The sequence below is a fragment of the Amphiura filiformis genome, chromosome 3, assembly GCF_039555335.1.
Source record: "Amphiura filiformis chromosome 3, Afil_fr2py, whole genome shotgun sequence".
In the NCBI taxonomy this organism is placed as follows: Eukaryota; Metazoa; Echinodermata; class Ophiuroidea; order Amphilepidida; family Amphiuridae; genus Amphiura; species Amphiura filiformis.
Genome location: NC_092630.1, coordinates 85582667 through 85610128, shown reverse-complemented (window position 1 = coordinate 85610128; position 27462 = coordinate 85582667). Strand labels below are relative to the sequence as shown.

Sequence of the window (27462 nt, the reverse complement as noted above, 5' to 3'; positions counted from 1 at the left end):
GCCTGTTTCAAACAACTCGATTTTTGAACGACCTTTTAAACAGCGTTCTTGCAGTGTACTATTTATTGAGGTCAATTCAGCGCTTCATGAAGGAATCCAATGAAAACGACCAATGATGTTGTTCTAATTGAAAAGTAAGGATTACAGATCGAATGGATAAATATAGTGGTCTTTGGATGACAGCTAGAGCATAGGCCTACCGTTATGAATTCGGCAGAGTGACGGATCCATAATTTTGAGCAAGTTGAGTTCTGACTATGTTTTAGGTGATCTTTCATTTCCATCAACAACAAAAAAAGAAAAATGTTATTCCCTGACGTATAATATCGAAATTTGGATTTGGACAAATCGCACCTACGGGTGCTAAAAAGGGGTCTTAACAGCCGTAGGCCTACATACGCGTCACCTCCAACTAGAGTCTATGGTGGAAGCTGGTGGAAGCCCGGGGTGGAAGCCCTTCCCCCGGGTGTTTGGTCTTAGTTATGACATAATGATACATGTATTATATGGCATCATATTAACATGAGAAACAGTCAATATTTTTATTTTTTAGTCGAAGTTTCAATCTTTGTTTTGGGCGATGCTTGATGCCAACCTTGTTGGCATTTTTCTTTCTTAATATTAAATGTGCAAGTATTAATTTTAGAAGGAAAACATTACACGCGTACCAATCCAAATATTTAGTGGTACGTTTTGTTTTTGCTGTTGCAGTGTTGTATTGAAACTTAATAAGGCTAGGGGGTGCTTGATACCAGGCCATCTCCTGATCTGGGCTTGTGTTTGTTGTTTTGCTGTTGTATTTTGATAATGAATGAAATGAAGATGAATGAATGAATGAATGAATGAATGAATGAGTGAATGAATGAATGAATGAATGAATGAGTGAATGAACGAACGAACGAACGAACGAACGAACGAACGAACGAACGAATGAAGAGAGAATATGCAGTATAGCCTACATATAAAAGTTGGCATTTATAACTGTGAATCCGATCCCCGTATGGTATAAGGTTAAATTGGGATTGACAAGAGCGCCCGCGGGCGATCGGGGTTTGTAAACAAAATCTGTAGACAACGTATAAGGGGGTTGTCATTTTCTTCGGGATGGGGGGGTGTCATGAATATAACGGGTTACGGGAGTCATAGAATTTTTAGACCCAAAACAGGGGGGGGGATCATTTTAACACCCAAAATAGGGGATTATAGAATTATAAGGGCTGGTAACTCAAAACTTTCGCGCGCTGCTCGCGCATTCTTTAACTTCACAATCAACATATACCTGTGCGCTCAATCTTTAGGTTTATATATAGTGCAAAATTTTTCGACCCAAGATGGGGGGGGTCTTAAAATGTTTGCACACGATAGAGGAGTCATAAAAATTGACCCTGGTCACCGACATTCCCCTAAATCTGTAGATATCTGCAATAGGCCTACCCCCTAATAGCTCCTAATTTTCGCGAAATTTCCGACGAGGACGATATATACCCGCGTGTTGGCCTACAGAGTGCCAGAACCGGGAAAGATAATCATGGGACGCAGGCAACGACTTGTCTAACTCAACCAGACTGTTTGAAATTGTAAGCTATTGTACATGGCTACATTATCTATATTAGACATTACCTAAGTTCACGTACTTATTCCACTTAAGGGTAATCATGTTTTGGTAAGTGCAATAAGCAAACTGGTATAGTTTTTGTGGATTTGACTTTTTGACCCGGCCTTAGTTGCCGTATAGTATACTTCCCTGGTTCGAGTCAGGCCTGATAAGCGTGCATGTAATTCTAAAACTCATCAAGTTGTTTTACGCCGTGTACCAGCTAAAATGGAACATCTATAGTGTGGGATCCATACATTGAATAAATACACAAACTGCGTGTTTTTCTCTGAGGAATGTTTTATGGGTCAGGTAAGTTTTGCCAAATCCTATCACTGAATCACTCAACGTATTGTGGCTTGTACATGCAGTATTGGGTATTGGTACTACAAAAATAGCTGAAACATACTCACGTTAAGGTTAGCAATTATTGTGAACTGTAGCGAATAGGTAGGTACAACACCGGGACAGCATCTTGCGAATGGTACAATGTAGTGAGCTTTGGCAAAAATTGCATTGATCAATCATCAATTCATAGCGAGTCACAGATACTTTTGTAGGTCATGTGGTTCTTGAGTTATGTTGTAATGAGGACCGAAACAACAACAATTTTGTAAACCCATGGACTGTAGAGATTTATTTCTACAGTCCATGGTAAAACGTTCATAACCCGGGTACATAACTCATTAACAACAATAAATTAAGCAAGTTTTCAAAGTATGATTTGTAGAATGAACTTTTGCAAAACGTCGAAGTGTTCTTTTTTTTTAATAATATATTGATTTAGATAATGAAAAATATTTTTGGCTGCTTCGACTAACCAGAGAAGATGAGAAGAAACAACTTTTCTGGACTACCTCGTCTACTCTTAGGTTAACGTTTCTAGTACCATTCACATGTGTGCAAAATATCTTTAAATCATCCTTGAACATGTTAAAACGTTCATGGTTATGTTTTGTTGAGTTCCGGTGAGAGGTCACTACACAATTCCAAAAGTTAAATGCGATTATTTCAATCTGAGAAGAACACATTCAATGAGTCATATGTATACTGTACATGCTTGTACATGTATATGGTCGAATCCAACCAAAAGTGTATACGGGTCCTTTTTAAAGTCCAAAATAGAAATGCCTCCACATTTTTTGGGCGGGTGCGGCGTGCCGCACCCGCCCTGTATTCTCTGACTATTGACCTACTTTTTCACATGCCGCAGTGTTGAGAAAATATTCGTGCCGGTGATATCCCAAACACCCACAGAGGTGATAGTTTACGGCAAGTTTTGTAATTATTACTTGCTTTTGATATGTAAGTAATACGATAAAGTTGTCATAGGCAGTAATGTGTTTGTATTAAAAGAAATAACAAAAATAATTATTTAAGTAATAGAAATACTATTTGGAAATTGCAGCAAGATTTGCAGATGTTTTTATTTGAACAGTACCAGTTCCCCAGTTTTGCTAGTTTTCCTAATCTTTGGGCTAAATTAACAGCATCAGCGAAGGTCATATATATCATTTTATACTGACAGCTTCTGTATGAACTTAAATACAGCTTGTATGTACATTGTGTTCAGTGTGTACATAGGCTATTTACTTTTCAAATCTTGTGACAAATTGTGCTTGATGATGTTTGTATAAGGTATTATAGACAAATTATTAGAATGCATGTGCACCAGTAGAAATGGCCCAGGTTGAATAAAAATAAATAAACATATGAATGAATATTGTATTCCCTGGATTATTTTTGTTGCGACAAAATAATGAATAATGATATAGTTTGACGCTTTGAAATACAGTTATGTTAATCATAATAAAGTTACAAAGTTAAAAAATAATATCGAAAGTATTGTAAAATCAAAGTTTTCCCCTCGTAAGTTGTATCAAAACAACATATTGAGGAAATTGATATGACAGATTTTTAAACTTTGATATGGAAAGATACCCCAGCCCTGTTGTCTCACCAGAGAAGATGAGCAGAAGTCTTTCTATAAAAAAAAAAAAAAACCTCTAGGTATGATTACGAAAATGTTTTAAATAACTATTATCTACAAAAGTCTCAGCTAGGTTTGTGGTCTATGACCACGATTTGGGACTAGTATTCAGCCTGTTTCAAACAACTCGATTTTTGAACGACTTTTTAAACAGCGTTCTTGCAGTGTACTATTTATTGAGGTCAATTCAGCGCTTCATGAAGGAATCCAATGAAAACGACAAATGATGTTTTTCTAATTGAAAAGTAAGGATTACAGATCGAATGGATAAATATAGTGGTCTTTGGATGACAGCTAGAGCATAGGCCTAGGCTACCGTTATGAATTCGGCAGAGTGACGGATCCATAATTTTGAACAAGTTGAGTTCTGACTATGTTTTAGGTGATCTTTCATTTCCATCAACAACAAAAAAAGAAAAATGTTATTCCCTGACGTATAATATCGAAATTTGGATTTGGACGAATCGCACCTACGGGTGCTAAAAAGGGGTCTTAACAGCCGTATAGGCCTACATACGCGTCACCTCCAACTAGAGTCTATGGTGGAAGCTGGTGGAAGCCGGGGTGGAAGCCCTTCCCCGGGTGTTTGGTCTTAGTTATGACATAATGATACATGTATTATATGGCATCATATTAACATGAGAAACAGTCAATATTTTTTAGTCGAAGTTTCAATCTTTGTTTTGGGCGATGCTTGGTGCCAACCTTGTTGGCATTTTTCTTTCTTAATATTAAATGTGCAAGTATTAATTTTAGAAGCAAAACATTACACGCGTACCAATCCAAATATTTAGTGGTACGTTTTGTTTTTGCTGTTGCAGTGTTGTATTGAAACTTAATAAGGCTAGGGGGTGCTTGATATACTAGGCCATCTCCTGATCTGGGCTTGTGTTTGTTGTTTTGCTGTTGTATTTTGATAATGAATGAAATGAAGATGAATGAATGAATGAATGAATGCATGAATGAATGAATGAATGAATGAATGAACGAACGAACGAACGAACGAACGAACGAACGAACGAACGAACGAACGAACGAACGAACGAACGAACGAATGAATGAATATCCAAATACTTTGTATCAAAATAAGATTTGAAGTCAGTTGAGAATATGCAGTATAGCCTACATATAAAAGTTGGCATTTATAACTGTGAATCCGATCCCCGTATGGTATAAGGTTAAGTTGGGATTGACAAGAGCGCCCGCGGGCGATCGGGGTTTGTAAACAAAATCTGTAGACAACGTATAAGGGGGTTGTCATTTTCTTCGGGATGGGGGGTGTCATGAATATAACGGGTTACGGGAGTCATAGAATTTTTAGACCCAAAACAGGGGGGGTCATTTTAACACCCAAAATAGGGGGATTATAGAATTATAAGGGCTGGTAACTCAAAACTTTCGCGCGCTGCTCGCGCATTAACTTCACAATCAACATATACCTGTGCGCTCAATCTTTAGGCCTATATATAGTGCAACATTTTTCGACCCAAGATGGGGGGGTCTTAAAATGTTTGCACACGATAGTGGAGTCATAAAATTGACCCTGGTCACCGACATTCCCCTAAATCTGTAGATATCTGCAATAGGCCTACCCCCTAATTTTCGCGAAATTTCCGACGAGCACGATATATACCTGCGTGTTGGCCTACAGAGTGCCAGAACCGGGAAAGATAATCATGGGACGCAGGCAACGACTTGTCTAACTCAACCAGACTGTTTGAAATTGTAAGCTATTGTACATGGCTACATTATCTACATTAGACATTACCTAAGTTCACGTACTTATTCCACTTAAGGGTAATCATGTTTTGGTAAGTGCAATAAGCAAACTGGTATAGTTTTTGTGGATTTGACTTTTTGACCCGGCCTTAGTTGGCCATACATTGAATAAATACACAAACTGCGTGTTTTTCTCTGAGGAATGTTTTATGGGTCATCAGGTAAGTTTTGCCAAATCCTATCACTGAATCACTCAACGTATTGTGGCTTGTACATGCAGTATTGGGTATTGGTACTACAAAAATAGCTGAAACATACTCACGTATCATAAGGTTAGCAACTATTTTGAAATGTAGCGAATAGGTAGGTACAACACCGGAACAGCATCTTGCGAATGGTACAATGCATGTAGTGAGCTTTGGCAAATATTGCATTGATCAATCATCAATTCATAGCGAGTCACAGATACTTTTGTAGGTCATGTGGTTCTTGAGTTATGTTGTAATGAGGACCGAAACAACAACACTTTTGTAAAACCATGGACTGTAGAGATTTATTTCTACAGTCCATGGTAAAACGTTCATAACCCGGGTAGGGTCTACATAACTCATTAACAACAATAAATTAAGCAAGTTTTCAAAGTATGATTTGTAGAATGAACTTTTGCAAAACGTCGAAGTGTTCTTTTTTTAATAATATATTGATTTAGATAATGAAAAATATTTTTGGCTGCTTCGACTAACCAGAGAAGATGAGAAGAAACAACTTTTCTGGACTACCTCGTCTACTCTTAAGTTAACGTTTCTAGTACCATTCACATGTGTGCAAAATATCTTTAAATCATCCTTGAACATGTTAAAACGTTCATGGTTATGTTTTGTTGAGTTCCGGTGAGAGGTCACTACACAATTCCAAAAGTTAAATGCGATTATTTCAATCTGAGAAGAACACATTCAATGAGTCATGTATACTGTACATGCTTGTACATGTATATGGTCGAATCCAACCAAAAGTGTATACGGGTCCTTTTTAAAGTCCAAAATAGAAATGCCTCCACATTTTTTTCAGCATGCTGGCCTTATAGGAACTAAAAGTGGCATTACTAATCTTGAAAATAAATAATAGTTAATGAGACAATCACATCATAACCCAATGTTATCTAGTGCCTTGAAAAATTGTTTTTGTAGGTAACCATGGTAACGTAAAAAATGCCACTCGAATAATTATCACAAAAAATCCACAATTTTGTATAAATAATGAAAAATTGAACAGGCAATCTTTGAATACACACCTTTTAGGAAATCAATACAGAATCAATCCAACAACTGCTTTTCATATTTTTTTGTATGTTTTTTCAAAAAATTAATATACTAAGAAATATTTTTCACAAATGGGTCAAAATGGCATGTTTTTGGGTCCATGTGTCCAAGTTTTTCACAGAAGGGGTCTTATTAGGTCTGGCGCGAAGCATATGACCGAGACGAATAAACACAATAAAAAACCCAAAAAAACAACAACCGAAAGCTGAGTGTTAATATGAGTTATGGCCCTAAACCCGGGGGGGGGGGGGCACTCCAACTTTGGAGGTGACGCGTATAGACCCCCTGTTTCAGCATCGCTGTCACCCAAAGACCCCATATTATTTTTACGTACACATGCTCTGTCACCCGAAGACCCCCTATTTTTCTATTTCATCTGTCACCGTAAGACCCTTAGAAGTTCAATTTGAACAGCAACTTTCATTTATCACTGATTTTTTTACTTATTTTGAAAAACAAAGAAATTTGAAGCCATTTAAAACTAGAAATTCGATTTTCGAGGTTTCTGTGGCGCTGTTTCGGTTCTCACCCAAAGAAAAAAAAAGGTCATGTTCTCACCCAATGACCCCATATTTTTTACATTTTGCTCTCACCGAATGCCAAAAATCATGCTCTCACCCAATGACCACATACTGTTTACATTTTGCTCTCACCGAATGTGCCAGCCCTACACCTATATCCATTTCAAATTGAAGTGCCCCCGGGTCCTAAACAAGCCGTGTACACTTTTTGTTGGATTCGACCATTTATGAGCTTATATGCCCGAATCATTCCTGTAAGGTTGTGATGCGTGTGATTTAGGCTATTATCTTTTTCCTTAACGTTTCCTTTTTATTTTTTGATATCTTGTATATAGGTTTTCTTGTCGTCTAGAAACCCCCACTCACGCATAATGTGACATTGATGTGTTGAGGGTAGTCATCATGCAGGTATACAGCCACTGGCAGAGGAATATAATGTGGCGACCACTTGCAATCGGAACTCTCACGCTTGTATTATTACAAATAGTTGTGGGTAAGTACAGAGACGAATAATAATACACTTTACTTTAAACTTTAAATCCACGTTATACTTTAAAAGTGCATTATTCTAAGCGGATACTAAAATTTAATACAACATAATAAAAATACATAGTATAAATAAAATACAAAATGAAAATAAAAGTTTGGAATGCAGAATAAATCACAGAAAATAGATAGAATAAAGCTTAATGTGTGGAATTGCGTTATATTCAATATTGTCATTATTCACTTAAGGGATCTAAAATGAGCGTTTATTGCGTTTCGACAGTATTTTTTGTGGCACATGAGAGCACCTCAGACCTATCGAATTGTATTCTGAATACGAAGCATGTCTTTCTGATATCAAATAATTTTCATTTTTTGAAAATCACAATATAATACAAATTTTATGACAAATTATAAAAAATTTGATATTTTTCGAATTTTTGATATATAACAGTCCTCGAAGTAAATTATATAAATCTAATGATATATTCTTAAAGTGTACGTAGCAGGGAGGAAAAGCCGACGGTCAATTGAAAATTTTGACCTTTCATATTGAAGATATGTATTTTTTTCCCAAAAAGACCTAATTATTTTTTGCGTTTTGGGAAAAAAATCCATATGTTCAATACGAAAGGTCAAAATTTTCAATTGATCGTCGGTTTTTCAATAGTATAAATCATCAGATTTATAAAGTTTACTTCAAGTACTGTTAAATATCAAAATATCAATTTTAATGATTTGCCATAAAATGTGTATTAAATTGCGAATTTCAAAAATTCAAAATTATTTGATATCAGAATGACATTCTTCGTATTCAGAATGCAATTCGATATGTCTGATGTGCTCCAATGTCCCAAAATAAATACTGTCCAAACGTTCATACCCCAGCCCTTAAGGTCAAATTAAAACATGAAGTTATCAATATTTTTTCTGACCAACAAGGTCGTAAATGTCTTACAATTGCAAGTTGTCCATTCAGTGGTAAAATTATATTCAAAATATCCTGATTGGTAGGTGTTACCAACAGATGTAACCATTGGTCTTCCAATTCTTGGGATCGGTTTGGTCACAGAAAAATGTTTTTCATGTTTCAATATGGAATTAAGTATAGTATTTTTTTATTGATTATCACATGTTTTTACCTCCTCCAAATTCACGAAACAAAAAGAATGATCCAAATAAATGAAAGCCGCGAACACATTTCCTTCCATGGATACTGGATACAAGGAAATATGGATTTGCTGATGTCCACAACTTTAATTCTTTTTCTTTTTTATTCCCTGTACTTATGACTGGTGGGGGAAAAGAGATATAAGCCACGCAAAAACTCATGAAAAAATGAAATTGATGGTAAAATTACAACAAAAAAAAAAAAAAAACCTAAACCCTTGGAAATTTCCGGAAAACTTACTTATATACATCTCTGATACAAAGATAATAACCACCAGCCCCTACTCTTAACCAACTACTGTTCACACAATCAAATCCAATGTTGTCACTAGTTTTGCCAAACGTTAAATCAATATTTTTGTTCAATGAATGTATACGTACCGTAATTTTCCACAGTCTATGGACGTAGACCATAAGAAAGGTTAATTAGTTGTCAAGAAATCCGTACTAAGACATTTACAAAAGCAATTTAATGGCCTCGAACGGTATTGCACTTTCATTATGATAGCCATTTTGTTCTAAATGCAATTTACTTTAATGATCAATATAATCCGTGTTTTTTTCGCTAAAGTAAAATTTTAAATCTCTGGTATACCAATGTATGACAAAGATGATAACCCCAGCCCCATCAAAATAATGAAGAGGAATCATTATTTTATAAGAAAACAACACATAATTGTACACAGTAGTTGTAACTTTAATTCTTGGGTTTAAAGGATTGGCTGGCATATTGAGACCATTGCAATACTGAAGTACAAAGGCATATGATAACCCGTTTGGGAATAATTGTCATTTATTAAGGGTATACTATGTATTGTTGGTCGAAGCAGCAACAAAAAATATCTGTGATATTTGAATTCTTCTACACGCTCGCTATGAATTGAGCAATGCAATTTTTGCTAAAGCTCACTACCATTCGCAAGATGCTGTGAGCTACTTTTTTCTGCTGCTTCGACCAACAATACATCGTATACCCTTAAGGGGAGTAGTTACTTTTGTGGTGTGTTTATATTAGGTTAACGCACATGACTCGTGGTATAGTATATTCTTCTTTAAAAGTTCAAGTTCATTGTGATGCTGAGTAGATCAAAATATGCGCCAACGAAATACACCATGCCCCTGGACCATGGTAACACATTTTAATACTTCCTGAGAACTTTAGATAGATATTAAAATATCTATCTAAAGTTCTCAGGAAGTATTTCCAAACATTTCCTTTCTAATATACAACAAAAAGTTTATTCACCGGAGAAGGCACTTCAATATGAATACAGACTTCACTGACTTTTTTCACGAAGTGCCCAGAAAAGTTTGAAGGGGATCTGCATGAACCACACGGACTAAATATTAATTGGGGGTGTGTCGGGAGATGATTTCAAATATTTTTTTGATAGAAATTGTGCTTTACATAATGAGTTGTAGTGAATTTGCCTAAAATGGCGGATTTAAGGAGGCTGAATTTGAGTTTTGTAGGAGCAAAATGTTTACGCCGGACAGGCAGGTATATCCTTATTAATAATAATGTTCTAAAAATATTTTAATAACATTCAAAAAACATTTTTGAAAACTTGGTACAAAACATTCTAACATAATTTAAGTGTTGACTAAATATTTTGTGAAAATAATTGCAAAATAATGTCCTACAATAACATTTTATCGTGTTTTCTATATCTATTTCATGACCAATATAAAATCCGATATTTAAATGTTAGTAAAACGTTATAAACAAAATCCATGACGTTTTAAAAACATGTTTGTGTTTGCTGGGTTCTTCCCCTTGTAGTCTGTGTCTACTACGTTGTTTTGTGAGAAGCGACGCACCTGTCTAGACTATTTTGAGTTAAAGATAAGATAGTGGCTAGAAATATTGTAAGGACACAGTTAGATTACAGTCCTAACTTATTAATTATACCCATGTTCATGTCACAAAGTTTGAAACATCACAGTTGGTAAATTTTCTAAATCTCTCTGAAATAAAATATTTTTTATTTTGAAGAACAGCAAAACAGCTTTAAAGTATATATAAACCGGGTGGGGGTTGTTGACTCGAGGAATTTTGAATTGCGTAATGATTATTTGCCATTTGCAGTACACCTATTTTTGCATAACTTGACAAAAATGTTGTCTCAAGGATAACTATAAAAGAATATATAACTGTCAGGTCTGTATCGTTAATGTGCATTTCTGTATGCCCTATTTACCAAATGGAATAATTACCACATGATTAGGTTTACTGAACGTGCTATTAATGCATGCAGGTATAGAATAACATCCATCATTGTCCACTAATATGAATAAATTAATAATACTTTTAACTGAACATGAAATGTTCAATTTTTCAACTTATTATTACTTAAAGTTTGAGAATGAGATATTTGCATCTTTTTAAAAAGGACATGCAATAAGTGTAACAAAGGTTCTTGTTAATGTTTTTATAAAGACCTGACGATAACATTGAAACCAACATGGGAGTAAATTTGATTATTTATGACTAAACTGTCGATTATGTATAAAAGCATGATAAGTAACTCAATAGGAAATCACTGGTGTGGATGGAATAGGAGGAGAAAGTATTACGTGCAGTATTGTGAGTCGTTGATAATTAGATAGCTCGAAATATTTCAATAATTAGAGCGGAAAATGAAATTTCAGACTTCATAAAACAGTTAGTTTCTGCGATCCTTCCGCACTCACGCACACCTTATAGGGGCACGGCGGCAGACAGACAAAATCCCCCCACATTAATACTTGGGGGTTGGGGGCACGTACCGGCCTGGGCGCCACCTTAGGGGGCGTCGAATTGATCAATTCAGCATCGATTAAGCGCTCCATCAAGCGATGAAAGTCACAATTTTTGCTCGCATTTCATCACAATTAGTCATTTGAATGATCAGTTTAAGACCAAAATTCAACTTCATCATAACCAAAATTAATTAGTGGTATTTTTTCCAATTTGTTTTCTACAAGAATTGGAGGGGCACCATTATGTATCCTTGGCCCGGGCGCCACATCCCCTAGTTATACGCCACCGAAATAGGCCTAAATATTATAATTTTCTGCTATACACGCAAAGGATCTGTACCTTTAATATGTCCGCGCCTAATTAATAATGAGTCTTTCACCATGCTCACACACCATGTGAAACTACTGTATCCCTGTAGTATTATCTACTGACCAGGTCCTAACAACTCAATGAAATGGATGCTATAACGTACCCAATCAAGTGAACATATCAAGGTCATATCAGGGCGTTATACAAAGAATGGTCAAAGGTCAACGTTTCCAAAGAAGTATAGTAATAGATGTTGACGCAAGCTTTCGTGCTGGAAACATAAACACATAGTCGCCAGTCGTGTGTTTTTTTTATGAGATTTGATAAAGCTATTCCAAAATCAGTTCCAGACCTGGTTTCCAGACGACAATGTGTGTGTTGTTACAAGGAATTCAAAGTAATTTTATTATCAAGTGACCCACATAGAGGAATACGACATCTATCGTGAGCCAATCTGCATTCTGTTGCCTGCAAAAGCCGACGATCAGGTAAAAATTCTAAAAGCAGCGTGACTAGATATTTGCGTTAATTTCATGATACGTGTAAAACGCATTGAAAACGCCAAATTGCAGTCATAAAATATATAATATTAGTAAATCGCCCAAGCGAATGTTAACGTAGGTATGTGGAAAAGAACTGCAATAACAATAACAAACTATGTGCCCAAATTAAGAGTTGTCTTTGGCATATCGCTTTTTTGAAATATCCCCAAAAATATCAAATTTGGGAAAAACGCCCCAAAATTTAAAACAAACACGAACCTTCCAAAATAAATATATATTAGCACTTGGCGGCCCAGTCACTACCTGCCGATGTGATTTGGGGTAACTCGTTGCTTCCCCTCTCCAGATACCTGTACTTCAAGTTCGCCCATTCCCCATGCCTTAAGTCTGACATAATTGTTTACAAGATAAGGCAACTTTCATGGCGTATTGTAATCAGCTTGCCAAACCTTGTTATTTATGCCCGGGATTTATGCCGAGAGGGGCTCAAATATAACATATTCGTTTCGATACCTCATACCTGTACATTTTACCATCGATTTAAGTAGAATATGCTTGTACGTGCGTAATGATTCAGGGTAAATTACATTTAGATGCAACTATATCACGTATAACCCTTGTGCATAACTATGTTATATATACGCACGTGTAATGAAGTGTCTGTTTCGTGTAGTGTTAAAAATAGTGCACATTGATGTCCAACTTCTTTTCTGTCATGTAGGAGAATGGGATTGTGTCGACACAGAAAGGAAGAAGTACAGTGGAACTGTGGCAGAGGCTTGCCCAAAGCAAACCTACGATATCGGCGGCTGTATACCATGCAACAGATGGGAAGATAATGGCAAAATAATCAATCCAATCAGTTACCCCGATGCAGGTTTGTTTATTTCATTGGTTATTCCGTAAAGACACAAAAGTAATCAAGCAAAACTATAGAGAACTATTTCTCTACATGGCATTTTCTGTGAACTTTTTTGTTGACATTCAATCTTACTTGGAACAATTTTGATCACATTGCAAAAGAAGAACTACCAAAAAAAAGAATTCAAGCAAATAGACCAATGCAATAAGATAAAAGATTGATATCAACCAACCTTTCTTTAGCACTGAATAGTAGAAAAATTGAGTAGCATGTATAGTCTATTGCATTACATCTGGAAAATGAAGTTGTTAAAATTATTGGAATGCGTACAAAACACGTCTACAAAATAATAATAAAAAAACCCAAACTGAAATACAAAAATGGCAAAGTGATATAGTAATCACAAGTTGATGTAGGGAAGATAAGTAGGGCTCTCCAGATATGCATTAATTTAAATAATTATATACAGGAGGACCATTCCACTTGGACGGCTTTGCAATAAAAGTATACCGTAAAACCTCGTCTACAAGCATATAGAATGTTTTTGATGAAAGATCAATTAATACGAAACAACCGCAAATATGCCAATGCAAAAGATTAGTCTTGCAATAACACTTGTTTGTATATATCCTTGTATCGGTAATTTATTTGCTCAAACTTCACAATGTTGTGATTTTGTCGATAGATATGGCGCCTGGATTAATTTAGCTTTCATCAGTATAATTCTTTATTAGTATAGTAGTAATCGTCTTCTTTTCAGATTTGGTCGAGAATTATTGCCGTGTCGCAAGTCTCAAAAATGGGCCCAGATGTTATTATCAAGATGCGAACAATGTTACCAAGCTTACCTTCTGCCGAATACCCCCGTGTCAAGGTACATATAGTATATATCGGAATGTGATTCATTATACAGATCACATGCGAAAGACACAGAAGTAGACAATTTTACAAGTAGACGTACAACTTAAGCATCTTATACTTTTATCAGCTCGTAATCGGCGGGCCTTATAACATCGCGGATTAATATCAAAATATTTTATTTTGAGAATTTTCTTGTGATATCTCACCAGAACCATCACGAATTATTAATTCAAGTCCGATACTTTCTCTACTTTTTTAACACACAAAATGTAGACCAGACAGGTCAACTATAGCACTCTTAACGTGTATATATTTTTCGGCGTAGTGGTAAAAGCCTAACATTTCCCGCCTATCACAAGCTGATCAAACTATAAGTACAAGTTAAATCGTGATTTTTGTATACTGCCGAAAACCTTCCATATATATAACCCATGAACTACGCGATTCGCCAAGAGCTGGTAGCGACCTAGCCTTACTGGCGACCATGACATTGGCTTTGATCGTAACATCGCCCTCTGTAGTCATATAATACAAGGGGTGTGGTTGCTGACGGGTTATAGTTGGACGCTATTCGTCATTATGCAGTGATCACAACGAGATGATTGAAAATAAAATCAATACGATTATGGAATCTGTCAAGGAAGAAGCCGACAGTTTTCGATAACTGTTTTATTTATCAACCATTTATTGTTCAAAATATATGCCGTCGGTTTCAAATAATAGTATCTAAAATTTTTCAAATAATGATTCTATTTTGTTGCAGCCCATGCTGGTTGCATGGTTGGCAATGGCTTCGATTATCGCGATGCCGCCATGTTTACTGAGAGTGGTTATAGCTGTCAGGCATGGCAAGATATGACGGATCAACCAGTTAACCCAAACACATATCCCAATGCTGGTAAGTAAGATATCACGGACTAGCCTATTAACCCAAACACATATTGCAGGTAAAGATATGATGGACCAGCCTGTTAATCCAAACACATATCCCAATGCAGGTAAGTAATGTGATGTGCCCTGAGCAATTATTTATTTTTGTTTACAAAATTAAGAGATATTTCATGAGACATTTGGGGAAATCCCTTCTCATTCATTAAGTTGATTAAAACAAATTGAATCATTTCTAATTTTGAATATTTGGGAATTCCCTTTTCCAGAACGTTCACTGTGCATTGTACCATTAGGGGAATCCCTGATAATATAAAGTGGATATATGACATCATGGAGAATACCCACAGGATATTCTGTAATGTGACAAAATTGTCTATTAATAGATTATGGGTTTTAGGAGTATAAAAGGGGAAGCTTTAGTCTGCTCTTTGCAGAATATCATGGGAGTTAGTAAACTCTCTATGTGTTGGTCATCCTGTGCTTCAAAAAGAGGTACATTTGAACCTATACATAGCCAATAATGTGCTATTTTAATACAACAACAGAGGAGATTTTGAGTACACGAATGTGCTCCTCTTCATCAAAGGATTAAAGTTCTTCTGTCGACCCGGGCTGGCGACTTGCTGCAGTCTGGGTTTTAAAACAACACATCTGTCAATAAAGTGGAGCAGTGTAGAAAGAAGCCTGTTTCCTGGAGAAAGAGAGTGATTGGTGAAAGAAACACCATTTTTTGGAGATTGTCATCTGCGCAAGGAATTAAGTGTTTGGAGAACTGCGCAAGGAGTTAAGTGTTTGGAGAAAGCAGCACCATTTCTGTGCAAGGATTTTATGCCCAAGGATATATAAATGCAAGTGTACAATAGACTCCGCTGAACTGTGATTTTCGCAGGATAAGCAAACGAGGAGATATACATCAGCCGTCCGGAACATTGCATTAGAACTATATGATCACCAAGAAGAGGACTGCTGGTTTAGTACTGATTAGTTAAAATTGAGATTGTATGATTATATTGTATGTGTAATTGTTGTCATCTACCAATCATATTTTACTTTCAATTAAAGACTTAGATTTTGTTGACTTAATCAAACAGTGTATTTGTGTTGTGCATTCTTGTGAATTTGGGTAAAAGCTGATATTGGCCTTGAGTCATTGTGGCTCATAACAGTAAGAGCTAGTAAGATATGATGGACCAGCCAGTTAATCCAAATACATATCTCAATGCAGGTAAGTAAGATATGACGGACCAGCAAGTTAATCCAAACACATATCCCGATGCAGGTAAAGATATGATGGACCAGCCTGTCAATCCAAACACATGCATATCACGATGCAGGTAAGTATGTTATGACTGACTTCTAATACTACTAGTATCGCCATAGGCTATACACATGTTACTACACCCCTTGTCAAAAATGTTGGGACACACCAGTTTTGAGGTTAACAAGTGAATGTTTATTGATGTATCATTGGAAACTCTTGAAATGATCAACAAGTATGACAAGATATTTATGTAACGTGGCATAACTACTTGGTGTAGATGCCACATGTGGTCTTTATGAGCATATATAGCAGTAATTGCAGATTTAGTTATAGGAGAGTGAAGTAAAATGATCCCAGTGGTGGTACTGGACGAGTGCCGTAGATTTCTTTTTGATATTGGGGACCGGATGGGTTTGGAAAAATGTTTTAGAAGTATTGTGATCCAGTACCTTTTGGCGACAGAATAAGTTTATGGTACAAAAACATTTGCCATATTGAAGCTAAAATGGTGAAATATGGTGCAAATTTTGCGCGAAGAACGTAAAAATTGACACTTTACAGGCTAAAATACGCAAATAGATGGTGAGGTTAATTTGGTCAGAAACCCACATTTTGAGTTTTTGAGCATTTTGGATCTATCCGTCAAAATGACCTTGAAAAGGGCGGCTAAGACAATGAAACTATTTTTGAAAAAAGATGCTGATGAACATCAAGGCCATACAATATGTAAGCTTTACATAAACTAAAGTAAATCTTCAATATAAATATACATGATTAAAGAGTTTAACTTCAACACTACACCATTTTTCGCTCACCTGGACCGTTTTAACTAGTTCGACTAGCGTCTTCAGCAGATGGTGATGCTGTGATGATATCTGTACTTCTTTGCTGTGTAGTTAATAATACCCGTCGTTTCCCAATAATGATCTTAAAATTGTTAAACTTTTTTGCACAGATTTGGAGCGAAATTTTTGCCGCAATCCGAACAATGAAACCAAACCGTGGTGTTACTATGAGAACAGAAATGGCACAATTGACTGGGATTATTGTCCAATCAAACCATGTAAGTTTACATCCGTTTTTAAATATTAATTTTCTATTGGAAGGTATGAATCTCAAACTTGCTCAACAATCATTGTTGGGTGATTCAATACGAACGGTGCCAATATAATTGTATTGTGATTTGAAACAATTTACAACGACCAAACGGATTATTGCTTACAGTCAGAAGCTGTCAGAGGGAGTAGCAAAGGTCGCTGCCCTGTTGGCTCCTTTCACAGGATACACGATATATTTCCTGAATTGGAATCATTGCATCGTCTTTCCCACAATAAACAAGCCTTCTCACATCCACCTGGATATCCGACCATTCTATTTACAGTTTATAAGTCTTTCAAATTTATTTGTTTGATTTTCAGCATTTATATTAATTTTTCATTGTACATTTTAATTATCATTATTTTGCGACGGTTAAGAACTAAGAAATCTTGAAATTATTAATTTATTGATTACAATTACAATTAATTTCGAGGGGTTAATGCCAGAAGACTATATCCGCAATAGCTGCCCTACAGACATTTGACAATATCTGCAATCTATATTGTACACATACGAATATGACAGCTACATGGCAGCTATTTCTCATGGGCTTCTTGCACTTATCCGTACCTCAATTCATGTGATACATTTCAGGTAAATCTGACGCTCTTTCCAAATTTACTCGAAATCTGTGGACTTACATAGCATCTCATAACAAGAAATACCACAGAGACCCTGACATAACAGCAGAGGACTGTGCCAATTACTGCCTAGCCGAAACATCATTTGTATGTCGTTCATTTGAGTTCAGAGAGGAGTACTACTATGATGACAGGAAGTGTATTCTTACTGATCAGAGTTTGTATACTTTGGATTTGTATAGAGATCCAGCACGAGGCGTTGAAATCGATCTCTTCACCAGAATTGACACAGGTTTGTTATATTACTTATTTCATTTAATTATATAGATTATATGCGCACTTGAATTCCTTGAACCTCTTACTTAGGCCACTATTACCTCTGAAATTTACCATTAGGAAATGAATTTGGAGAAAACCTTCTGATAATAAAATACTATGCTGAGCCATCAGCCTGGATGGCTCGCGCTCCAGTAATTTCAGATGATTGACCTCAGTAATACATCAAAGAATGTCTTCCAATTCATGAAAACAAAGAGATAATCATCTTATCGGACTAAAAGCTTAGAGGGAAGGTATTGCTGCTCAGCGAGTGTTTGTAATTATCATCAGGTTTTCTCCAAATTCATTCTCTAATGCAATGTTTTTCGTTCGAAAGTTTGAGGTTTTTCCTCAATTGATACTGTACTCTGTGCTGATGCAATGTATCTCCTAATATCAAGTCGGTATCAAGTTTTCCACGTCCTCACTTTTTAATCATTCTGATAGGATCGACATCTATGTCTAATGTATCTCTTGTCCAAGCCACATTCATTGTGTGATGCGATCAAATAAATTGAATTATAATCAATGTCTATTATTGTCTACCACCTATTCTGACTTTTTTTTTACAAACCTATGTTTCTTATAAAATTGATTCAATAAAGAACAAAATAAACTGGATGTTGCATCCTCATTTTAACGTTTAACTGTATCTCGACTTTCCTGGCATCGATGATTTGATGTTAGTGTGGAACGGTACAATGGCGATTAACGTTGTTCTCAATTTTATCTAAAAATTATAGTGGATGGCGACCTTGTCCTATTTGATTTCCCGTTTCCTTTTTGTTGTTGCACAATTTCCGCTTTTATCTTATTTATTATTTCAGCAGTCTGCGACGCTTTCCAAGCCACTAAGTTACCTGGTAAGTCATGGTGTTTGCATGGAGGATTCTACTCGTGGTAGCACAGTGACACTTGATTGCACTTCCCAGGAAAAATATTGCACATATTATTTTGAAGTTGTTAAAATGTTTGTGTTAACCCCGATTTTTCCTTTTCTGTATCTTCTTTTAATATTTCACCACAGAGTTTGTCAAAGTTATTACTATTCTATACCCAGAAAACTCAAAAATGTTCTTAAAACGTTATGAATTAATACGTTTTGATTTTATTCAAAGCGTTTTAATAAAAATTTAAATGTCGGGTTATATAAAGGCACTGAATCGTTGTAAAACATTTTAAATGAAAAAGCACTAGAGCAACATTTTACAAATTTTATTTTAAAATATTTCGTCAATACTTTTAAGTAAGTATTTTTGAAGCGAAACATTCCAACATAATGTTATTTAAAAATAACATTATGTTGGAATGTTTCGCTTCAAGTCAATTTTTTATTATTATTAAAACGTTTTATACCCTTTATAGAACCCAACAATTAAACGTTTTCTGTAAAATGTTTTGTGTTTACTGTGTAGCTTCATTTACTATTTAACATAGGGTTTGTCCAAGTTATCACTATTCCTCCTCGTACACTTACTATTCTTGTTGTTACTTTGAGGTAAGCTAGTGTGGTATTTAGATTGTGTAATTACCCTGTAAATTTGCCAATTAGCATTGCATTATTGCATATTGTAGTATTACGCAATCAGATGACCCTGAATTCTAATCATGAACCATTACACAGAATGTCGATAAATACCAGAGGCTATTAAAATATTGTGAGCATATTAATGGCAACAGGTGAAACATACTATCAGATATATATTAATATTATTATTATTATTATTATTATTATTATTATTATTATTATTATTATTATTATTATTATTATTATTATTATTATTGTATTATTATTATTATTTAGATAGGGGATTGTGTCGGAATTTTTATACTTCGCACGTTAATTACAAAAAAGGGAAATTGTTTTGATATGAATTACACTAGCGTCTACCACCATGAAAATAATAATATAGATCCCCTGACATTTTTCAACACTAAATAACAGGTTATTGTCATGTAATTCTCAGGCCTGCTAATTCTCGCGATTCATAACACGATGCGCCGCCAGCGGTTGTTCTTGTCAGTCCAATTTTTGACCTGCAACCGTTTTAGCCACCATTGGTTCACGCGAGTGTGATAATAATATTGTTTAAATCAGCTCCATTAAGTATTTTGTGTAATCAATTGATAGGAAATGGATCTACTATTATTGTAAATTGCTATTTTAATGTGCTTTCACGTTTAAGGTGGTACTACACACCTTGATAATTTCTCAAAAATAACTACACACTGGTAACAAAAGTTATGTATATTATAGGGCAAGGAATCCAATTACTTCACTGAAATTTCAGTGATTCAAGACAAGTGGTTCATTATATATGTTAAGAAATGAGGTACATTCTAGCGGTACCTCCTTTCTTATCATAAATAACGTACCGCTTGTCTTGAGTCATTCCAGTGTAGTAACTGGATTCCTTGCCCTATAATATACAAAACTTTTGTCACCAGTGTGCTATTATTTTTGAGAAAAATGCCAAAATAGTCACAAATTTATCAAGGGGTGTAGTACTACCTTCACATCATTATATTGTCATTTGAACGGACAATTGACGACGTTGACGTAATAATGTTTCTGTTGTATTCGAATTACGTGGACATTGGATGCACTGCGTATTTTGGCTTCTCCCCAGCAGCCGCTGAGGGCGTATCGTATTGTGAATCGACCCCTGGAATCGACCGCATTATCCAAATAAACATTTCACTCTTTTGGAGTGAAATCCACTCTTTTGGAGTGAAAATGTCACTCTCTTGGTCTGATTGTCACTCTTTTTGGAGTGCATAGATACTTTCGGACCCAGGGGCGTATCCAGCCCTCTTTGCCAGGGTGGGCAAGGCTCCAAAAATCCCCCCCAAGTTAATAATTAAATAGAGCGACCACTAGCGTGGGGTCCAGGGGCCCGCTCTAGGGCCCCTGGTGGGGGTCCTGGGGGCGAGGCCCCCGGAAGCTCATGGGTTTGGGGCATTTTTATACCATCAGGTGAAGCCTCCTTGAATACATTTGTAAAAATTTTGCCATGTAAAAAATAAAAATGTAAAGTTTTGATTTTAGAATTTTTAATATCTGAAAGGAAACAAAAATGAATTTACAATGTAAGAACAATACAATAAAACAATACTAATATTCTTGAGTGGATTTAACAAGTTGATACATTCACTATTACATTCACTAAATTATTCCGCCCGGTCTACCCGTTATTCTCTTTCCTTCTTCTTTACATTCTTCAATTTCTTCCCCCTTTCTCTCATTCCTTCCCCCTTCCATTACACTCACTTAAATTACTTCCCCTCAAATCACTTCCTTAAATTCCCTGTCCTTCTTCATATTCATCAATTTCTTCCCCTTTCTTACACTCCTTCCCCCTGTGCATGAATTGCTTCCCCACAATAAACATGCAAGTTGTTGTTTCTTCCCTCTTTCATTCCCCTTTACCTATTCCTTCCCCCATCCCTTTCTTTCATTTTTCCTTCTTTCCTTTCTTTTTCCTTCTTTCCTTTCTTTTCCCTTCTTTTTTCCTTCTTCTTTTTTTTTCTTTCCCCTTTCCTTTCTCTCTTTTCCCCTTCTCGCTCCAAAATTTCCCCCCAGAATTTTCCAGGGTGGGCGAGTCGCCCACCCTGCCCACCCCTAGCTACGCCACTGTTCGGACCACTCTATTACATTTTGAGAGGTAGTTGAACAGAGACGGTTGGCAAGATTTCCCCCAAAAAACATACCACCGTGTTTTAGTAGCAAAACTATCAAAGCTTGGAAGCGACAGCTGGTCATTGCCTGATAATGCTGAGTTTTGACATTGTCATTTAAAACTCATCGTTGTATATATATCTTGGGTTTAATTCTTTCTTACTTCTATCAATTTTGTTGTGCAAAAGTGTATTTTTATTTGTGCATGTGTGTGGATTCAAATCTTTGAATGAGTGTTATAATTATGTCTGAATGGTATTAACAAGGAATGACTATTTGGTGCTAGATGACTGCCCCTTACACTGGGTATGGAAGATAACCGTATACCACCAAGTGACGTGACAGCTTCGAGCGAAGCAGACGACACCCACACTGCTCATCATGGACGACTTAATTCTGACTCTTATTGGAAGCCCGCCAACAACGACACCGGAGAATGGATGCAAGTCTGTTTTCCTCAGAGGATGTTGATCACAGGAGTAATAACTCAAGGTGGCGGCACAGATGATGATGTGGGATGGATTGAATACTTTAAAATACATTATCGAACAAACCAAGCCAACTGGTGGGTGTACAAAGATTATGCGCCCGCTGATCCGCAGGAAGTGGTAAGTTGGTTTAAATTGCGGATATATCAAAAAGTAAAGTATTTGTAAATTATATCAGACTACCAAGACACCCGGTGGGTGTACAAATATGACAAAAGATTGTGCGCAAGCGGACCCCAGGAAGTGGCAGGCCTAAGTTGGTGTTAATCGATAAATTGCGACTATCAAAACGTTTTTGAAATTAGTGAACTGCTACCACAAAGTGAGCATAAAGTCGCAAATTGGTAGTTTCGTGACCTCCTGGCTGCTGAGTTGATGTTCATATTTGATACAATTCGATTTTTACACTTTCTTGTAGGTATTTCGTGCAAATGGAGAGACTACGTGCGCAAAACCCATTATATTTACGTCACCAATCCGTGCAGAATGCATTCGAATTATACCAATCACGTGGTTTAATCACATTCATCTGCGATTTGAACTTATTGGTTGCCATGATAACGGTAAGTTTATTTCGTACGTATAAGCACAAACCCTGGATCTGTGATATAAAAATATTAACTGTTATCTCTTTCAAGTGATGGACGGATCATTCGAATAGAGAATGGTTTCCACTTTCCCTTGTGAAGAAAAAGAAAAGAGGTAAACACTAGAACCATTGCTTTGTAACTTGTAAGGCGTCTTTCTTTTGCGGCTTAAACGGTCATAGTGCAGTTATACTGCACAGCTAACATGATTCGACCTTTGCAGTACTTAAACCTGGTTAACAGGAAACTACTCCAGTAAATCAATCGATAAAGTCTAGTCTATCATCCACATTGAATGGTGGACTGCACTTATGCCCAAATATGGCACTTGCCAATCAATAATCACCCACTTGAAGTCCCCTGACTCGCTGCACTGACCAAAGTTATGGACATATATGGAAGCTGTTTTTGCTGTTATCTGTCATTTACATATCAGGGAGGTACGAACATTTGCAGATGCTCCACATAGTCGGTTTTTAGCCTACATGTAATGTATACAGTATTCTTGATTGACAGCAAGTACAAGTGGTCAAGTGGTTTAGCTTTAATGCCCTTCGGAAGCGAGTAGTCTACAAGTGAGTGATAGTAACTAAAAGTTGCATTCGATTTACACAGGGAATTTTGCAGGCCATGCCGTGCCCTACTTACTAAAACACCAAAGTGCGAAAATTTCCAAATATCTAAATTAGCTAAAAATTTAGGACATGTTACAAAACTATATTTCCTAGAATTTCAGAGAGTACAACAAATATTGCCCTATAGCTCTAACATACACTGTTTGTAGAAGCCACACTTCAATGGTGAGAGCACTGTGAATTGTGTATAGGAAAATGAACAGTAACTGCAGTATGATTTTGTTTGAGCTTGGTCCCATCCGGACCAATCAACACGAAGTGACCGTATAAACAAACTTGCTTGAAGGGACGCTCTCCGTTTATTCGTTACACCATGTTTGACGCGGTCAACTCTAACCTAACCCAACTTATCCTACAACACACCGCAACCCAAACTGCATGCCCTAAACCCTAACCCTGTTGAAAGTCATAAGCAGGGGCGTAGCAAGCAGGTGGACAGGATGAAGTCCAGGGGCCCGAGGGTTCAGGGGCCCGAGCAAAGGCGAAAATGAAATAGGGCTGATAAAGGATATGTTACGAGGCCCAAGTTTCCATAATTCCAGGGTTAAGATCATCCATAAAAGGGCCCGCACTGCTCCTTGTCCATGGGCCACGAGGCTCTTGGTACACCTCTGATCATAAGTAATCCAGTCTTTGTTTTGATTGCGTGTCGCACAAGCCGATTGTAGAACAAAATGAAGGAATGCAGCTGCAGGCATTGTGTTATTGCTATTGTATATTTCTTCTATTAATTTCTTTGCATTTCATCCATCCTTTAGATTGTGATCATGCTGCTGGTGTCTCCCTACACAATGTTTGGGATGAGCATTTTCATGTCACTGCATCTAGTGCAATAGACGATGTCAATAGTCCGCAGTCAGCTCGGCTTAGTTCTTTTGGAAGAGCTGGTACTGGATGGATTCCTAAATTTTTTGATCAACATCAATGGATACAGGTTGGTTTATAGCCGCTATTCCTATTTTTTGACAAGAGTTTGCAACAATGTTATTTGTTCAACAACATGCACGTATTATTTTTAAATATATCACATGTATATTAATCAAAGGGAATTTAATGACCCAAATACTCCTTTTTACAATAATTGCGTTTTCGTAACTAAAGATTTGATTTTTTTTTTGAACTCTATGTATTAGTCCCAGTATTAGTCTGTTAGTCAAGTCCGTTTTTCAGCTATGACGAATGTAGAGATACAGAGCTTGGACCATAAATAAATCGGTTTTGTGGGGCATTTATCGCATAATATTTTATTTTGTGTGGTTGATGAATAACAAAGGCGAGTGGCATGGCAGGTGCCATATCTTTCCACTTTTAGCCATTTAACTAAAAAGGATACTATTGGTTAAGACCAATACATTGTGTTTCTGATTTTCAATTTGGATATTTATCCATGCATGTAAAGCCAAGGATCTCAAACCATATCCGGTACCCAATCTTTCAGAAACAGGCAGAAATATTACTTTGTTTTACACGGTTGTTTTTCTTCATTCATTTTGCCATAAAGGTTGACTTGGAGGTACAGTATTCAATTCACACGGTGGCAACACAGGGTTGTAGTAACGTTGATTATTGGGTAACATCTTTCACTCTGTCCTATGCTAGCGATGAACTTGATGAAGAAGATGTCACTACACCATACCAGAATCAGGAAGGCCTTATAAAGGTAATGAGTACATTGCATAATAAGTGTTTTGTTCTGAAGCGTAACCTACCTCGCATCGGAACGAGGACTCATTCAGTTAAGTAGAATACACGAGAAACTGCTGATTCGTAGAAACGAATCCACGAGGTGCTAGCGGAGTAGATTCATATCTAGGAATCAATACTTTCTCGTGTATATTCTCTGACTTGAACCATTGTATTATACTACCAACTACTTTCTAAAACTATGGATATGTACACCTGGATTAAAATGTTTGTTCTGAGGTCTCAATGGTATAGACTAGAACTATCAGACGCAACACACATTTTACCTGTAACTAGAAGGTTACATGTCTACGGTACGCCGTGTAAGTGTCATGAAATATATATTAATGTTGTACAGTTTTAACTGTAAAAGTAACAATATTTCAATATTTCCTCCTCATTTATTGACTACAGGTCTTTGATGCCAATAAAAACCGCGAGTCTGTGATACGAAATTCATTTCACTCTGCGATTAAAGTTCGTTTGTTGAGATTGCACCCTGTTACATGGCATAATGGAATATGTATGCGTTTTGAATTCATAGGATGCGTTTTCAAATGTAAGTGTTGGTTAAGTCATGGTTTTCGCCGAATCACTGATTTCCTTGGTAATCGTGTAATAAACTCCTCAACACAAGTTTGGAAAGTTTTTTCAAGCATCTATATTTCAAATTATTTGTGACATGTTCATATCGTGTTGCATATCAATGGACATCTTATCTATTCATCTTTACAATGACACCACATTTGCACGGCTGAGTACACGTCGTGTGGGGTCTCAAACAGAATGACATTGTGCCAAATTGACCATTATCCTGTGCTTGAACAACACTGGTCACTGACCTCAATAGCGGGTGGAAAACCATACTCAGCCACAACAGTCAGGTACCTCCTCCTCATGCTGCTCACCAGCCTGGACATACGTTGCTGTGGGATGGCATTTCATTCTTCAACCATGATTCGTCGCAGGTCATGTCATGTGGTTCCATTGGCTACTCTAGCATTAACAACAAGCTGGTCCCACGAGTGTTCAATCTGGTTGAGGTCTATGCTGATGACAGGCCATTCCGTTCTCTCTCCTCCTATATTCTGTAGGCAGTCGTTGATTACCCTGGCTCTGTGGGAGCGAGCGTTGTCATCTTGGAGGATTGCATTAGGTCCCAGATTGCGAAGATTATGGGATTGCAGCTTGCTGCACAGAATAATGGTCAAGTTGGCACATTCTGTTTGAGACCCCACCACATTCACAAGACGTGTACTCAGCCGTGAAAAGGGTGATTATTTAAAAAGTGGTGTCATTTGACTGTGTCAACCATCAAGACCTATGGAACATCATGCGGGATATGGGATTCCCCGGTCACGTGGTGAAGCTCATCAGTACGCTATACCAGGATCAGGAATCTTCAGTCAGGACGAGTAGAGGTGACTCAGAGTGGTTCCAAATTGGCAGAGGTGTGAGACAAGGGTGTATTTTGTCTCCTCAGCTCTTCAACATCTATGCTGAGAGCATCATGAGAGACGTTTTGGAAGACTTTGGAGGAGGTGTTACCATAGGTGGTCAGCGGATCACAAATCTCAGATATGCAGACGACACAACCCTGGTTTGCAGTAGCAAAGAGGAATTGATGGATCTATTGAAAGCAATAAAATCGGCAAGTGAACAGAGGGGACTCATCTTGAACACAAAGAAGACGAAAGTCATGATTGTAGACGCAGGACGAAATGACACAGATGCAAACTTTTCCTTAGAGGGTGATTTCATTGAAGAGGTGGAAAGCTTTGAATTTCTGTGTTCCATCATTAACACCAAAAGTGACTGCACCCAGGAGATAAAACGAAGATTGGCAATAGCTCGAGGCGTAGTCTCAAACCTGACCAAACTGTGGAAAAGTAAACTTCTTTCATCCCTCAAGGTTCGTTTGCTAAAATCAACTGCATTTGCTGTGGCATCATATGGATCTGAATCCTGGACGATGAAACTATCTGACAGGAAGAGGCTGGATTCTTTTGAGCTGCGGTGCTATCGACGAATCCTGAGGATTCCATGGACTGCGAGGAAAACAAATGAGTGGGTTCTCCAAGAGCTTGGAGTTCAGAAGACCTTGCGAGCCAATATCATTTCTAGAAAGTTATCATACTTTGGCCACATCACCAGACATCACTGT

The 27462-nt window shown here is 36.9% G+C and overlaps 1 protein-coding gene across 1 annotated transcript in view; it reads left to right on the top strand.

Moving 5' to 3' along the window:
- The first annotated feature begins 5253 nt into the window (after nucleotides 1-5253).
- The window catches only part of LOC140149297 (uncharacterized), a 51420-nt gene continuing 29211 nt past the window's right edge, over nucleotides 5254-27462 (top strand). Inside the window, 14 exon segments of the mRNA XM_072171563.1 lie at nucleotides 5254-5395; nucleotides 7479-7636; nucleotides 13076-13231; nucleotides 13977-14090; nucleotides 14841-14975; nucleotides 17185-17292; nucleotides 17922-18200; nucleotides 19054-19089; nucleotides 22192-22199; nucleotides 22202-22513; nucleotides 22812-22956; nucleotides 24374-24549; nucleotides 25117-25275; nucleotides 25713-25857. Coding sequence (XP_072027664.1) covers nucleotides 7546-7636; nucleotides 13076-13231; nucleotides 13977-14090; nucleotides 14841-14975; nucleotides 17185-17292; nucleotides 17922-18200; nucleotides 19054-19089; nucleotides 22192-22199; nucleotides 22202-22513; nucleotides 22812-22956; nucleotides 24374-24549; nucleotides 25117-25275; nucleotides 25713-25857 — 1864 coding nt within the window. The 5' untranslated portion in view covers nucleotides 5254-5395; nucleotides 7479-7545.